At 43.2% G+C, this 14,616-nt stretch overlaps 1 protein-coding gene across 5 annotated transcripts; it reads right to left on the minus strand.

Moving 5' to 3' along the window:
• Nucleotides 1-3,964: 3,964 nt before the first annotated feature.
• Nucleotides 3,965-10,915, minus strand: Fcrla (Fc receptor-like A). 5 transcript variants are annotated; one of them, XM_005398290.2, is made up of 6 exons: nucleotides 10,787-10,915; nucleotides 7,906-7,920; nucleotides 7,469-7,627; nucleotides 6,026-6,292; nucleotides 5,409-5,693; nucleotides 3,965-4,411 (listed from the first exon to the last, which is right to left on the minus strand). In XM_005398290.2, exons 1-6 carry the CDS (start codon nucleotides 10,863-10,865, stop codon nucleotides 4,128-4,130), a joined length of 1,089 nt encoding a protein of 362 aa, XP_005398347.1. In that variant the 5' UTR covers nucleotides 10,866-10,915; the 3' UTR covers nucleotides 3,965-4,127. The 5 variants fall into 5 exon arrangements, with proteins under 5 accessions (XP_005398347.1, XP_013376881.1, XP_013376880.1 ...); XM_013521427.1 differs by having other exon boundaries at nucleotides 7,469-7,666; XM_013521426.1 differs by having other exon boundaries at nucleotides 7,469-7,672.
• Between the last annotated feature and the right edge of the window lie 3,701 nt (nucleotides 10,916-14,616).

The following is a 14,616-nucleotide window of genomic DNA, read 5'->3' on the forward strand; positions in this document are numbered from 1 at the left end:
GAGTTCCTCGGTCTTGTCCCCTGCTCCTCACTTCTCTCTCTGCTTCCTGGCTGCCATGAGTTGAGCAGCTTTCCTCCGCCATACCTTCCCACCATTCTGTTTCTGCCTTGGAAGCAACCAAATGCAGACTAATTGTGAGCCAAAAAAACTCTCCTTCTTTAAAAGTGGGTGTCGGGGATTTTGCCCCAGCGAAAGTGGCTCAGCCAGTATTACCTCACCATCACTGTCTGGCTTGGTGTTCATAGCATTTTGTAATTCCCTGACATTATTTGTATGTGGTAGGTTCTCCTCCATTAGAATCCAAGCTTCACAAAAGCAGGGGTTTTTTCCCTGCTCGGTGCTATATCACCTAGGACAGTGACAGCACAGAGCACGTGCTAAGTAAGTGTTTGCAGGCTAGACAAAGGCTAGCTGGGCCCAGTGACTCCTAACATCTTAGGCATCAAGGCAGGAGAATCGTAAGTTCCAAGCCAGCCTGGGCAACCTATGAGATCCTGACTCAAAAAATAAAAAGTACTGGAGAAGTAATTCACTGGTAGAAGACTGAGTAGGCTATTAGGAGGTAGGATCTACATGGAGGAAGTGGGGCATGGGGGCATGACCTTGGGGACCCTGGGCCCCAAGTCTGGTGTTCTTCCCCAGCTTTCTGCTTTCCCAAAGCCATGAGCTGAGCAACTTGCCCTTGTTACACCCTTTCATCATATCTCTGCCTTGGAACTAGCCAACCAAAAATAAATCCCACTCTCTCTGTCTCCCCTTCCTTTCTTTCATTCCTGATGACTGAATCCGGGGCCTTTGCAATGAACTATCTCCCAGCCCTTTTTCAAGACACACTTGAAGTTGCTAAGCTGCCCAGGCTAGGCTCAAACTAGTGATCCTCCTGCTTCAGCTTCCCCAAGTGCTAGAATCACAGGTGTGCCCCACCATGCCTGACTCTAATTCTCTTTTTTTTGTGTGCGTGTGGTGCTGGGGATCGAACTCAGGACCTTGTGCTTGCCAGGCAAATGGTTGTACCACTGAGCTATAACCCAGCCCTCTAATTCTCTTTTTAATAGTGTTCAATATATGTATAGCTTATATCATTGATTGCATTTTTATTCTAATATATTGTATTTTTGATTTTTGAATTAATTATTTTTCATATCTCCCTATAGTTTTTCCATGTTTTCCTGGTTCTTTTGTTTTGTTGTTCTTGTTTATTTTCTCCTGCATCAGATTATTTGTACAAACACCATAGAAGGACACCATCCCTGGGCAGACAAGAGCTGAGGTGTCATACCAGTCCTTCTGTCTTCACATTGGAAGACAGAAGTTTTTACTAAGGAGCTTTCATATAGTGGGGCCTGGACACCCTGAGGAGCTGAGCCTGAGTTAGACCCAAAGTCAGAGCTGCAGTCTTGGCCTTGGCCAGCAGAGCCCAAGAACCCTTGGCAGTGTAGGAGTGAGCACGCTTTCTGAGCTTGGGCAAGTGATATAGTCAAGTTGATGGAGCTTGTTGCTGGCACTCGTTGGGGTCTTTGACTTACTTTTCTTGGGATTTATAACAGCCTTCAAAGCCTTGGCATGCACACCTATGGCCTTACATAGTTTGCCTGCATTTCTTTAGGCCATTCTTGTGCTTCTTGGCAAAGTGCACATTCCTTAGGAACCCAAGGTTACCCCTTAGAAGATTCATGTCTTTGTGATCCAGGTTTCCTGACGCTATTTCTGTGTCATTTTGGGGACTGGTTCTATCTGTGTGGTTCTTGGACTTGCCCTTGACTCCTGCTTGTTTGTGTTTCAAAAGTTTTTGTTCTTTTTTGGTAGATATCTCTTAATTTCTGTGAGATCTTAAACTCTTTTTAAAGTCATTATGGGCTATTCTGCCATTTGTATTTAACTGAGAGTCATTTGATCTCATTAGAGTCAAGTTAGTGAATTGTCTTTTAAGCAGTCTTTCCCCAGGCCCCTGGGTCCTCAGTCCAGCACCCGCAGTTGGGCCGATGACTTTGTAGCTACTTAGAGCACTGTATTGCATCTAGTCACTTAGCCAGCTGGTGATTTGGTCTAAGTGTTTATTTCTGGTTGCTTTGCTATTTCTGTTCCTTCATTCTACCCCTGGGACAAAACTTTCTTAAGTAAACAGAGGAAAATCTTTTTATACAATTTCTTTTGTTGTTGTTGTTTTTTGACACAGGATCTCACTGTGTAGCCCAAACTGGCCTCGAACTCACAGCAATCCTCATGCCTCTGACTCCCGAGTCCTAGGATTGCAGGCGTGTACGGTTTCTTTTCATGGGAGAAGACACATTTCTACTCATGCCCTTCTTCAGCAATTTTTGTTCCCCTTAACCCACAGAAGCTGAATTCCTAGCTATCTCTGTGTGCTTCCAGGTCTGAAACCTAGCTTGCTCCATTACTATCTTCTCTTCCTTCTCGGTCCATGGAGATGCTAGTGTTGTCTGTGAGCATTAATTAATTAATTAATTGATTGATTGTAGTGCTGGGGATTGAACCCAGGGCTTTGCACATGCTAAGTAAGTGATCTACTACTGAGCTACATTTCAAGTCTTGGTTGTAAATATTTTTAAAATATCTTTGCTGTGTCAGTGATAAATGTTTGGAGGAAAAACAAATTTTTTTGGAGAAAAAGAAATTTAATGCAAATTCAGGAGTTTAGTTTTTTTTTTTAACTAAAAATTCTTATGTCACAGCATAGTTGCTAGGAGAAAAATTCATTCTGTTGCTTCTTTTCACAGAGGTATAGTAGGATAATGAAACATGTAGTTTACTTAGACTTTTCAAAAACATCCAATTAAAAATATTAAAATGAATAATGTGGAATTGAGGGATTATTTTATTATATATAGAGAACTAATTTAGGAACAGAAAGATAAACGAGTTGTTCTCTCTGGAAATGGATAAGGCCCTAGGTTCAATCCCAAGCACCACAAAAGAAAGAAAAATAAAAGAAAGATAAAAGAAATGGCACAAAGAAAGGCCACAGTGGGAGACATCACTGCATAATTCAGGATGATAGAACATTTGCTGGCTGAGGATATAGCTCAGTGGCACAGCACCTGCCTGGCAAGCGCAATTTGTGAGTTCAATTCCTAGTACCAAAAAACAAATAAACAACAACAAAAAAACATTGTACGCTAACTCACTGACCAAAGATTAGCAGCCTGGCCCTCATTGGGTGAGAAACTAGTTCTCAGACTGGCAACTCCAAAATTAAGTCAAACCAACAAATTTGTTATGTCGTGAGAGCTCAATTTCTAATTCATAGACAGCACTTTCTTCCAGGGTCCTCACATGGCAGAAGGGCAGGCTAGCTCTGGAGGTTTCTTCCATAAGGGCACTAATCTCAATCACAGGGGTGCTGTCCTCATGGTGTAATCACTCCCCAAAGACCCCATTTCCTAACATCATCACCTGTGGGTTAGGATTTCAACATATGAATTTGGGGGGACACCATCACTCAGACCATAGTGCCACCTAAATACTGGCACATGATTAATGCTCACTGAAGGACGCTGGGAAGGGGAGTGATGACTAGGAGCGGCAAAGGCTGTCACCAGAGCTTAACATCAGCTTCATTAGGTGGGGTTTTCCCTCTACTACCGTACCACCCTGAACATACCCGACCTCATCTGTTAGGCTGGGATTTCTCAACTGGGGCACCACTGACATTTTGAGATAGATAACCTCTTTTGGGGGGAGGGGCTGTTCTCTACTTTTACAGGAGAGTTAGCAGCACCCTTGGCTTCTTACAAGATGCCAGGAGCATACGTACTTGAGCACTACAATGTCCAGGCGACACTGCTAAATTACCCCAGGGGATATTGCTGTGTTAAATCCACCTGAGTGGCTTCTCTTTCAATCACCAGATTCCAGTGAGGGCAATGAAAGAAAATGTTTGATTTAAACAGAGAATAATTATTTTTTCATGTTAAGAGAACACAAATCAGAGCTAAACTCCAACTATCATTCTGTACATATTTATTTCTACTTACCTACATCCATTATTCTAACAGGACATTGGGACAACTTGTAACTATTTATGCATATGTGCAGGACAGAAAGAGAGCCATAGAGCTGGATTTACAGGGAGTGGCTGAGCCCCATCATAGATGAGTCCTGTACTTTCATTTGGCAGGAGCGTTTGTGGTCTCAGCCTTCAGGTGGCCCGATAAGTCCCTCAGCTCCATGATCAGACGACCGAGGAGAACTCGTACATCCTGCATGTGTTTGAGAAGAATTCCCATCTGGTAATGCAGGTGGGGGTCTGGAGGGGAAAAAACTGGGAGCTCAGAAGTCGGGGTAGCTAGCGGAGGCACAGGCCTGGGAGGCTCTGCAGAACTTGTTTCTGGAGCAGCTGATTTCTGAGAAACTGGATTCAAGGCAGGAGATGCAGGAGAGCTGGAGGGACCTGGATTGTGGCAGGAGACACACACAAGAGTGAAATTGGACCCTGACCCTACTCTCATGTCAATCTTTCTTGTTCTCTGAAAGTGGCTGTGGGGCCCACAGACAGCAGGACTTGAGGACTCTTGTGTCCCTCCTAATCCAAGTTTTAAGCTGAAGCTTAGCTCCCTGTACTCTAGTGATTAGCCTCATCATTACACAACTATGGCTATTAAGCAATTAACCAGTTAACCAATTGTATTTTAAGACAGAATCTAACTGGTCATTGGCCAACTTCTTCATTATATATGACATTAGTCTAATTCCTCATTCTTGTGCAAGCCTTCAGCTTTCTGAGGTTGTCCATGCCAGCCCCCTGAGCCACCTCCTCTTCAGAATGAGCATCTCCAGGCCCCCAGACCCTTCCATTATTTTCCTCTGACATGGCTTCAGGCCTCATCATTCTGGACAATTCATATAGGTGTATTTCAGGTCAAGTAGAACTTTCTTTTTCTTTCTTTTTTTTGACACAGAGTCTCACTGTGTATTTCAGGCTAGCTAGCTCTAAACTCGCTGTGTATCCCAGGCTGACCTTGAACTCGCAGAAGTCTTGCCTCAGCCTGCTGAGTGCTGGGACTACAGGCAAGCACCGAAGTAGGAATTTCTCAATGTCACCTCTCAGAATTTACCACAGATACTGTTCCTAATTCTAAATATAATGTTACTATAAAACCCCAGAGGTAATGTAGGGACCCTAAATTCTATTGGGCAGTCAGTATAGGACTGGCTTGGGTCCTGGTCTTGTGGTATATGCTCCATGGTCTGAGAAAGCTGCTCTCTATTCTCTATTGATGCTTTCTTCCATCATCATGAAATCTGGCTTATTGTTCCAGATTCTTCTATGTCCTTTTTTCCCTCTCTTTCACTGAACACAAGCTCGTGGACCCAGTCATCCTGTCTCCCCCTCCATGTTTACACACACACACACACACACACACACACACACACACATAGGAACTCACCCTGCACCTTGACCTCCAGTTGGGCGCTATGTTTCCAAACTTGGCTGTCCTCTGTGGTTGCCTCACACCAGTAGGACCCAGAGTGCTCTACTGAAGCTGTGGGGATCTGGAATTCTGAGGACAGAGCCCTGCTGTGCACTGTCTTTCCATCCTTGTAGAAGGAGAAGAGGAGGCGGGTGGCTGACCTCTGCGGGGACAGTTTTGTCTGACAGCTCAGGGTCACTGGGCTTCCCTCTTGGAGCTCAGCTGAGGGTGAGGCTTTGAGAACTGGGGCTGGAAACAGTTCTGGGAGGAAGACAGGGAAGAAAGAAGAGATCAACAATCCTATAGTGTGGGATTATAAGACCCAAAGCATTGATACTTCCTTTCCCATTTCTGTCAGGAATAGGCTCTCTTAGAAAGGTCCATTAGTATTTTTTAAGCCCTCTCTTTCCAAGTACACAGGACTAGGAAAGAGTCAGAGATGGGCAAATCTGATACCAGTCCAGACACCAAAACTGCAAGTACCAGCAGAAAGTGTAGATGGGGGTGATAGGCATCTCCCTGGGCAGATGATTTTGGGCACTCTGTCCCTCTTCACCCAATTCCTCCAGAGCAACACAGTCTCCAGCTCTCACCTTGGACTGTGACAGCCACAGGAGATGCTGTCTCTGGGCTCCCAGGACCAGGGCTCTTGAAGATGCCACTGCAGTGATAGTGCCCGCTGTTTGTCTCTTGTACCACAGCAATGGAGAACTCTCTGTTAGGTCCAGGGGGTCCCAGGGCTGAGCCATCTCGGTAGAAGGTGACTTGAGTCAGTGGCCAGTCTTGCCAGGCCCGACAGCGCAGAACTAGTGGATCTCCTTCAAATATAGGTGCAGCTGGACCTTGAAGGATCAGCCAGTCTGTGACCAAGAGCAAGAGCGAAGTATCAACCACTGTCTCCCTTGGGTGCTCCCTGAGTGATACCCACAACAGACTCACCTAAACCTTCTCCAAGGGTTCAGTTAACTCACTTCTCAGTGCTCTACCATCATGCCCTCTGTCCCTTCAAATGTCCTAACAATATCAAAGAACTCTGCCCCCTGTCTTCCCTTTTCCTCTACTCCCAGATAGAACTTGTAATCATAAGACAATGTTTGCTCTTAGGTTGAAATTTAAGAGTTATGAGCTAGATGTAGCTATGAGCCAGTGCACTCCTATAATCCCAGCACTCAGGAGACTGAGGCAGGAGGAAAAGCCAGCCTAAACTATATAATGAAACCCTGTCTCAAAGAATTAAAAAAAGAAAGAAAAAGAAACTTAGAGTTACATGATACTTCCATTGTCAAACTCAATTCATTCCACATTACTGTTCAAACACCAAAAAGTTCAAGAACCGAACATATTTTTCCTATAAGGAATAATGGAAAATGAAATAATTGGTTGTGAGGCCCCAAAATTACACTTATAAATTCATTTTCCCAGGACTTTAACAAATTTCACAATGATGTCTGGCTTTAACTCTATTGCAGTTCTCTTAGCTTTACTGCTGGCATCACTAACTTTCTCTGGAGCCATGGTTATGATGTTTTATGCAAATAAAGTGCAAAAAACAAAAAACACAAACGTTTCCATGCACCAACACAAGCACGGTACGTCGTCTGAGTGAGAGCAACGCTTAGACTGAACTGTCACCCCTTTGTGTCTGTGGCAAGATGCAATGTGTGACTCTCAGCCTTTACAGGCTTTTTCAAATCAGATTTTCAGGTCCACTGTGAGCCAAGTTACAGACACAGCACAGAGTTTTTTTGAACTTTTGCTGTTCGAATAGTGGAAAGTTCAAACTTGGAGCCATTCAACAATCAAGGTATCACTGTATATTTCTCACCACCTCTCTCTTACCTCCAAGACTGACCCAGTTTCAAATATGGAACTACTTCTCTAGGGCCTAGGACTGAGGGCATCCTGACTGCTAGGGGATGGAGACAGGGAAGAAAGTACTTCAACCCATAGTCATTTTCCTGAGGGCACTTTTCTGAGTCAGCTCTAGAGCTAAAAGAAGGGGTTGGGACACTAGTCAGGCCTTCCCAGGACCTCACCATAAGACACGATCAGATGGAAGGGTTCGCTGAAAGTGTAGCCCTTGACATGAAAGCCAGCTTCCTCTGTGCTGGTCACAGCCACGTCATCACTGGTGTGGCAGCTGCTCTCCTTGGTGCTGACAGATCCTTCACACTGCACAAGCTCCAAAACGGCAGCTGAAGAAGGCACGGATGAAGGACAGCCAGGAAGTGATGCTGTGGCTTAGAGAAAGGACAGGAAATGGCCCTCTGCAAGGGTTCCTCCTCTCTCCAGGGGGAATCGTCCTCTTCAGAGCAAGAAAAGGAAGATACCAAATACATCTTTCCGAAAGATCCCCATGGGTCTCTTAGAAGCATGCTTTTGGCCTTGGTTTGCTGGTGTCCAGGCACTATCAGTGAAAGGACTGTGGTTTAGGGAAGAGAAAGGGGAGAGACTGAAGGAATGGTGAACTCACCGGCATGACATCCATCTGTTGGTGCAGGAAAGCAGAGGTCAAAGACAGCCGTAACCCCAGAGCCAGCAGGTATAGGAAGAGAGGGAAAGATGGTCATCAGATTCTAACATCCATGGGTTGCTTACCATGAAATACACATGCCAGCACTTTGGGATACTATCTTAGTTTATCTTCACAAGCTTTCCAGGTATGTGATTCATCACCATTTTGCAAATTTTAAAGAAACAACCTTTAAAAAGTACACTCAAGCTGGGCGTGGTGACACACACCTGTAATCCCAGCACTCGGGAGGCTGAGGCAGGAGGATCGTTGTGAGTTTGAGACCAGCCTGCACTACAAAGTGAGCTCAAGACCAGCCTGAACTGCATAGCAAGGCCCTGTCTCAAAAAGACCAAAAAAAAAAAAAAAAAAAAAAAAGGGACATTTAAACCTCTAAAGTTTAAAAAAAGAATAAAGAATGGTGCAAGGGTCTGCATCAGTCCTCAGAGGTTCCTTGGGGACTTTCTTCCATCTTTTCATTTTCCAAAAGTTATGTGGCTCTTCAGTCTGCTGTAGGTTATCAATCAAGATGCTTTCAATACCTCCCTGGGTCTCTCCTCCCCTCTGATGTCCCATCAGGCCCTCAGTTTTCAGTCATCTAAACAGATGCCTTTATCCTTGAACTTCCCTAGCAATGACAGCCCTCTCTCCATCCTCCTTTCTACCCCAGCCCCCTATTCTCTCACTGTTTGGTAACTATGGGACAATTCTGTGCCTCTGGACTGAAATGTAGAGTTATAGATTTCCCACCACATCTCCTCAACCTGTCACCTGTCTTCATGATTGATCCAAGCAAGGTAAATGTTGCTTCTCCCATCTCTGCAACTGCCCCTTGTCCCCCTTGGTCCCTTTCACCCTCTTCCAGTCACCTAGCTATTCACTGATGCTCAGCTTTTCACTCTGTTCTGTCTTGTTCCACTGCCCTTGTCTTCCACTCCCGTTGCTCTGAGACTCTTCTTTGATTTTGTAACTTCCCTTATCAAGGCTCCCTCTACTTCCCTATTCTCCCCATGCTGGACCAGGTGTTTTCTTTAGATCTTCTCTTGGCTCCATTCACTACTCTGCTGCATCTTTTCGGTTCCCCCACTGTCACTCAACAGGGCTCTGCCTTCTTTCCTTTTTAAAAATAAACTCTTATGGGCTGCCGGTCTTTTCTTGTTCTGTAAGCCTTATGGTTTACAAATGAAAAGACTGAATTCATAAATATTAAAAGTGACTTTTTAAAAGTGATATGGAGCTAGTAACTGGAAGAGAAGTTTGAAACTAGAACATCTAACTCCAAGTCTACAGTTCTCGCCACAAAACAAAAACAAAACTAAAATAGTTCCTGCTGTCAGTGTAATGGAACACACAAGTATGTGAAAAGATTATTTCAGCATGAAGAGAGGTACCTCAGGTAGCCTTGCAGGGTGGTGCTTAACCAAGGCTTCTTAGAAAAGATGCTGCTGAGGTTAGATCCTCAAGGGCACCTAGAAGTCTTTAAAGGGCAGGGGGCTGGGGACCATGGAAAGAGCTCATCTCAGGAAGAAGTAGAAGATAAGCAAAGCCTTGGAGACAGGTAAGTGCCTGGAGTGTAAAGTGTAATTGTAAGCTGATAGAGTTTTATTAGAGCATAAGTCATGAGGCTTAGAATGTGGCAGTAGATGCTGAAGACTTAATAGGTTCAGGTTTGGGTGGCCTTTGTGTGCAATGACAAGGAGTTTGGGCTGATAGGCTTGACTTTTGGAACTCAGGCTACAGAGCACAGACTTCATTTTAAGGACCCCAGGCTGACAGAAGATTAGTTAGGCAGTCATTGCACTGGCCCAAGTAATACATGACTTAGGACAGTGTTAGTGATGTTTCAGGGAATGACTGGCTCTAAGTCTAATGTTGGAAGTGAAATTTGCCAAACTTGATGCTTGATCAGATAACAGGAATGAAAGAAATGGAAAAGGCTGGGCTCTCTCCCAGGTTTCTAGCCTGGAGTTTGGGGTGGATGTCGGTGCCATACACTGAGATCAGAAATAGAGAAAAATGAACTAGAAGAGGTGGGGGTCCAGATGACAGATGAGCCCCTTTCTGGCTGCATTTCACTGAGATCTATGAGACCTGTAAGCAGACGTGCTTGTAAAAAGCTTGGTTTGTAAAAGTGAAAGTCAAAAGCGTGGTTACAGCTCAAGATATAATCTGGGACTCTTACATATACAAGTACGGTGGCAAAATTTATACAGATAATAAGCTCATGAAGGAAACTGAAAAGAAAGGAAAGACAAGGATATAACCACAAAGAATACTAGTGCTTAAAGGGAAGAGGAGATGCTACCAAAGGACCGTAAGAAACACAAATAGTACAAGAGGAAATGGTGACATGGGAGCCAAGGGAATACAGAGTGTGAGAAAGAAAAAGCAATCACTGATGCCCAGTTCAGCAGAGGGGTCCAGCAAGATAAGAACAGAAAGTGTCAAGGACCTGGTGGTATGGAAGTCACTGTACCCTTTGCAAACCTGAGTCCAGTGGAAGCCAGACTGCAAGCAATGAAAAAGGGGCAAGGCATGAGAAAGTGAGGCCAGCAAGAGCAGAGTACTCTTTCAGGAAACTTGCATCAGAAAAGTAAGAGTTGAGATTGTAGCTACAGAAAGTATCCGAGTTGGAGGGGACTTTTCAGATGGAAAAGGCTTAAATATTTTTATATCCAGAAAGAGCCATTCAGTCTTGCACATCACACTTTCTTATACCTCACCTTTAATCTCCCAGAACAGTGATTCCTTGGAGAAGCAAAGTTATTCCATGTTTCTTTCCATTAGGTCTTTTCCCAAAGTCAGGCATATTCCCACACCAACATTCCAACATCGTGCTTACCTGGTAACATCTGGGCTGCCCAGAGCACAGCAGGGGATATGTAGAGGGCCCAGACTGTGAGCCCACAGCCCTGCTTCATGGTGACTGCATTGAGGTCCCTACAACCCCAACACACTGATTTTCTTCAATATGAAACCTCTCAAATTAGAAAAGAGGAAGTAAATCTAACTGTCTCATCTCCATGCACCTGTTGTCAAGTCTGTGATTGGCTTTCATCATTCAGATTTGGCCAGGTTGGTTCCAGCACCATGTGCATCCTTAGGGTTGTGGATGAAATGATAGCACTCTTAATTGTACATGAATCCCCCCACAGAGCTCAGAGCCCTTTCAAAGCACGTAACTGTCTGATAATCAACTGGGCTTTATGTGTATTCTGGGAAAAGCCAATGCAACAAACATCCAGGTCACCAGTGAGGCAACAGGAAACAGGAGTAGGGATGGAACAGGAGATAGGAAATCGCTTAAAGGAAAGCCCTGGGAAATCAGTGGTGAGAATTCAAGGGTCCTGCCTCATCCCACTTCAAACTTTATGTGTTTCTCATGACTAGAATGTAGCAAACACAGCAGGGAACAGTTGGTGATGGATCAAGGCAGATATCAGATTTGTCCCCAGTAGGTTCTGACCATTCAAAACCTGAACAAATTTATACACAAACTTCCTTAGAGTCAGCTCTCTGTTTCTGCAGCATGACATAGGCTGTTCAGTCTCAGTGGAAATCTGAGTACAAGGCAAGATGAGTCCCTTGGGAAAGAGCAAAGGAAAAAAAGAAAACCAATTTCCAGAGGCCCTAGCAGCAAGCCCAAGGCTCAGGCTCATGGCCAAAGCTCAAGCCACTGATCCTGAGGAAATTAGAGACTGGAGGCATCTGATAGCTTGAGAAACCCGAGGACCCTCAGGAATAAAGGCAATACAAAGGCGATGGCGCCTCTCTTGAGCTCTAGCTGGCCTCAGGGGAACCACTGTCCCTGCTTCCACATGTTTGCTGGTGGACTGAGGTCTCCTCAGTGGCAAGTGCCCTGCCTCTTCTCACAGTGACCATACTCTTCCTTCCCTGTCATAGCACCCACCATGCCCTCAGTACGTTATGTGGAGGGAGATGAGCCATCTGAAATGGGGAAAGGCAGTCTTGCTACAGGCAGAGGGAGGGACAACATGAAAATCAAAGATCAGTATAGGCAAGGACAATGGATCTTTCTCAGTCTAAAATAAGCATTTAAAATAAATTTTCCATTATCTGAGAAGCGCATGTTTTTGTGCAGGAGGCCCCAGGGAATCTAGAGGTGACTGCACATGGGTGTGGGGGGAGGCAGCGAGGCAGTCAGCCTTGCAGCTGATGGGATGTGAAAGACCCAGCAACCTCAGAAGAGGAAGTCTAGTGAACCATAATAAAAAGTATAAATGAAGTATGCTTAGATGCATTCTCTCCCCTAAAACTCCATAACACATAGAACTTCAGAGCTACACAGAGACTAAGGGCCTCTTAAAAATCATAAAAATCTTTTTCTTCTATGCTAGCCCCTCTCCTTAACCACTCCTACCATGATGTCTTCCCTAGATAGAGACCCTCCTCTCCCCTCCCCCACCTCCATTAATCATTTACAGGACCCCACCCTCAGTTCAGAAAGAGAAGAGGCCTTGAAAACCTTGTGTGAAGATCATGTTTTTAACACTTCAATCACCATAAATCCGCTGGGAAATTTTTCTCAGTTGAAGCCTGGTCATGAACTATTTAGAATAAGTGTAATTCTGTGTGGGCAGAGGGCAACATTGGAATGCCTAGGTGCTTACAGAGAGTGAGATTCAGTTTCCTGGGTTAGTTCTGCCAGTAGGACCCCTCAAAAGTACTCACAGGGATATGAGGCAATTCCCAGCTTTCATCCCAAGACCAATCAGGCCTTTGATGCCCTCCTTGGCTACTCCTGGATGTCACTAAAGGGCAGATGCTTGTCTTTATTTTTAATTGAGTAGGATACATATGATGTGAAGGTGTAAAGAATTATAATGTAATGTACACTTTTGTACCTACAGAAGAAGGAATAAATTAGTACCATTATCCTTGAAGTAACATGTGAGTGCCCGTCTGATTGCACTGTCTACCCTGATCATGATGAATCACCACCTTGATCTTGTATTTATCATGCCTGTTATTTCACAGTTGTAATAATTTTGTACTTTTAACCTTTAAGTGGAATCATACTGTATTAATCTTTTTCTAAGTCTTCAGAATGTTGCTAAATTTCAACCTGTCACTGTGCACAATTACAGCTAATGAATTTTAACGACTACAAAGTGTTCCATCACGTGATTATGTAAAAAATTATTCTACTAACAATGGACATGTGAGTTATTTTCAGATTTTTGCTGTTAAAAACTGCACCTACCCATGTAAATGACTTGTAGGTATAAGAGTTTTTCTAAGATACACATGAGTGAGATTTTCTAATTGACTTGCAATAGCCTGTATGTTTTAAACATTTTTTTTTTTGTCAATTCTATGTGCAGCAAATAATTTTCAGTTTATGGCTTGGTTCTTTGTCTTATGTTTTTAAGGTCACTTTATTGAGGTATATAAACATACATATAATATACATATTTAAATTGTATAACTTGATGATTTGAACAAATTGTGTGCCTGTGAAACCATAGCCACAATCAAGATAATAAACATATGAATCACTCCTGAAAATTTATGCCCCTTGCCATTCCTCCTTCCCCATTCGCCTTCCCCAGGCAACCATTTACCTGTTCTATATCACTGTAGTTTGGACCACATTTTCTGAGGTTTTATAAAAATGCAATCTTAGAGCATATTTTGGGAGGATCTAGCTACTTTCACTCAATATAATTATTCATTGTGAGAATGATCTACTCACTTGACAGGCAATTTCACAAGTATTTCTACTGTACAGTACCACAGAGATATCAATTATAACCTTATTGCTCAAGCAACAAATTTTGAAATAAGATAACCAAATGAAATTATAGGTTTCTTTTGAAAGTAATTTTCTTTGGCTATGGCAAATTTTTTTTTTTTTTTTTTTGTATAAGGAATTGAACTCAGGACATTGCACTTTCCAGGCAGACGCTGTGCCACTGAACTATATCCCCAGCTCCAGCAATTCTTAAAGGAGTTCTATAAAGCCTCCTTAATCAGTTTTACTTTCAAGGACAAATTGATATTAACAGAAAAGCTGGTAAGCAATGATGAAACCTCTGTTTCTGTTTTTGTTTTTATTTTTGTTGCTGGGAATTAAACTCGAAGCTCTGTGCAAGCCAGGAGCATGTTCTACCGATGAGCTATAGCTCTAGCCCAAATCTCTCTTTTGCCCTAGAAAACAAGATGGATATTCATAAAAGTCTTCCATTTAACACAATATCAAACTGGATTCTTGAAACAGAAAGTTAATGCTCCCTCTGTTGACTAAAGGAGATGGGACATCTTTGAGACTCCTTTTATTAGTTATGACAATTTGCATTATTTTAGATTAGAACCTGAAATTTTATTATCATTATAAGCAAAAAGAAGGCTTATAAAAAATCAATTTTACTAGTAGAAATCACATAGCAATAATAGGATTTTATTAATAATAGCAAAATAATTTACATGTAGTCTTGAGCTTCCAAATACTATTTACAGTGATGCATGCTTATTGTAGAAAATATAGACAATGCAGAAAAGGAAGTAAAGAAATTAAAATCATCTGCAAGGCCTCCACTTAGAGACTTCTTTTACTGATAATTGGGCTTATTTTCTTCTGCGTGTTTTTCCCTGTAAGGAGTTTGGGAGCAAGAAGTGGAAGGTACAGGCTATAATTGATATAAAGCTCAG

This window comes from Chinchilla lanigera, unplaced genomic scaffold (assembly GCF_000276665.1).
Source record: "Chinchilla lanigera isolate Chin_1 unplaced genomic scaffold, ChiLan1.0 scaffold00061, whole genome shotgun sequence".
NCBI lineage: Eukaryota > Metazoa > Chordata > Mammalia > Rodentia > Chinchillidae > Chinchilla > Chinchilla lanigera.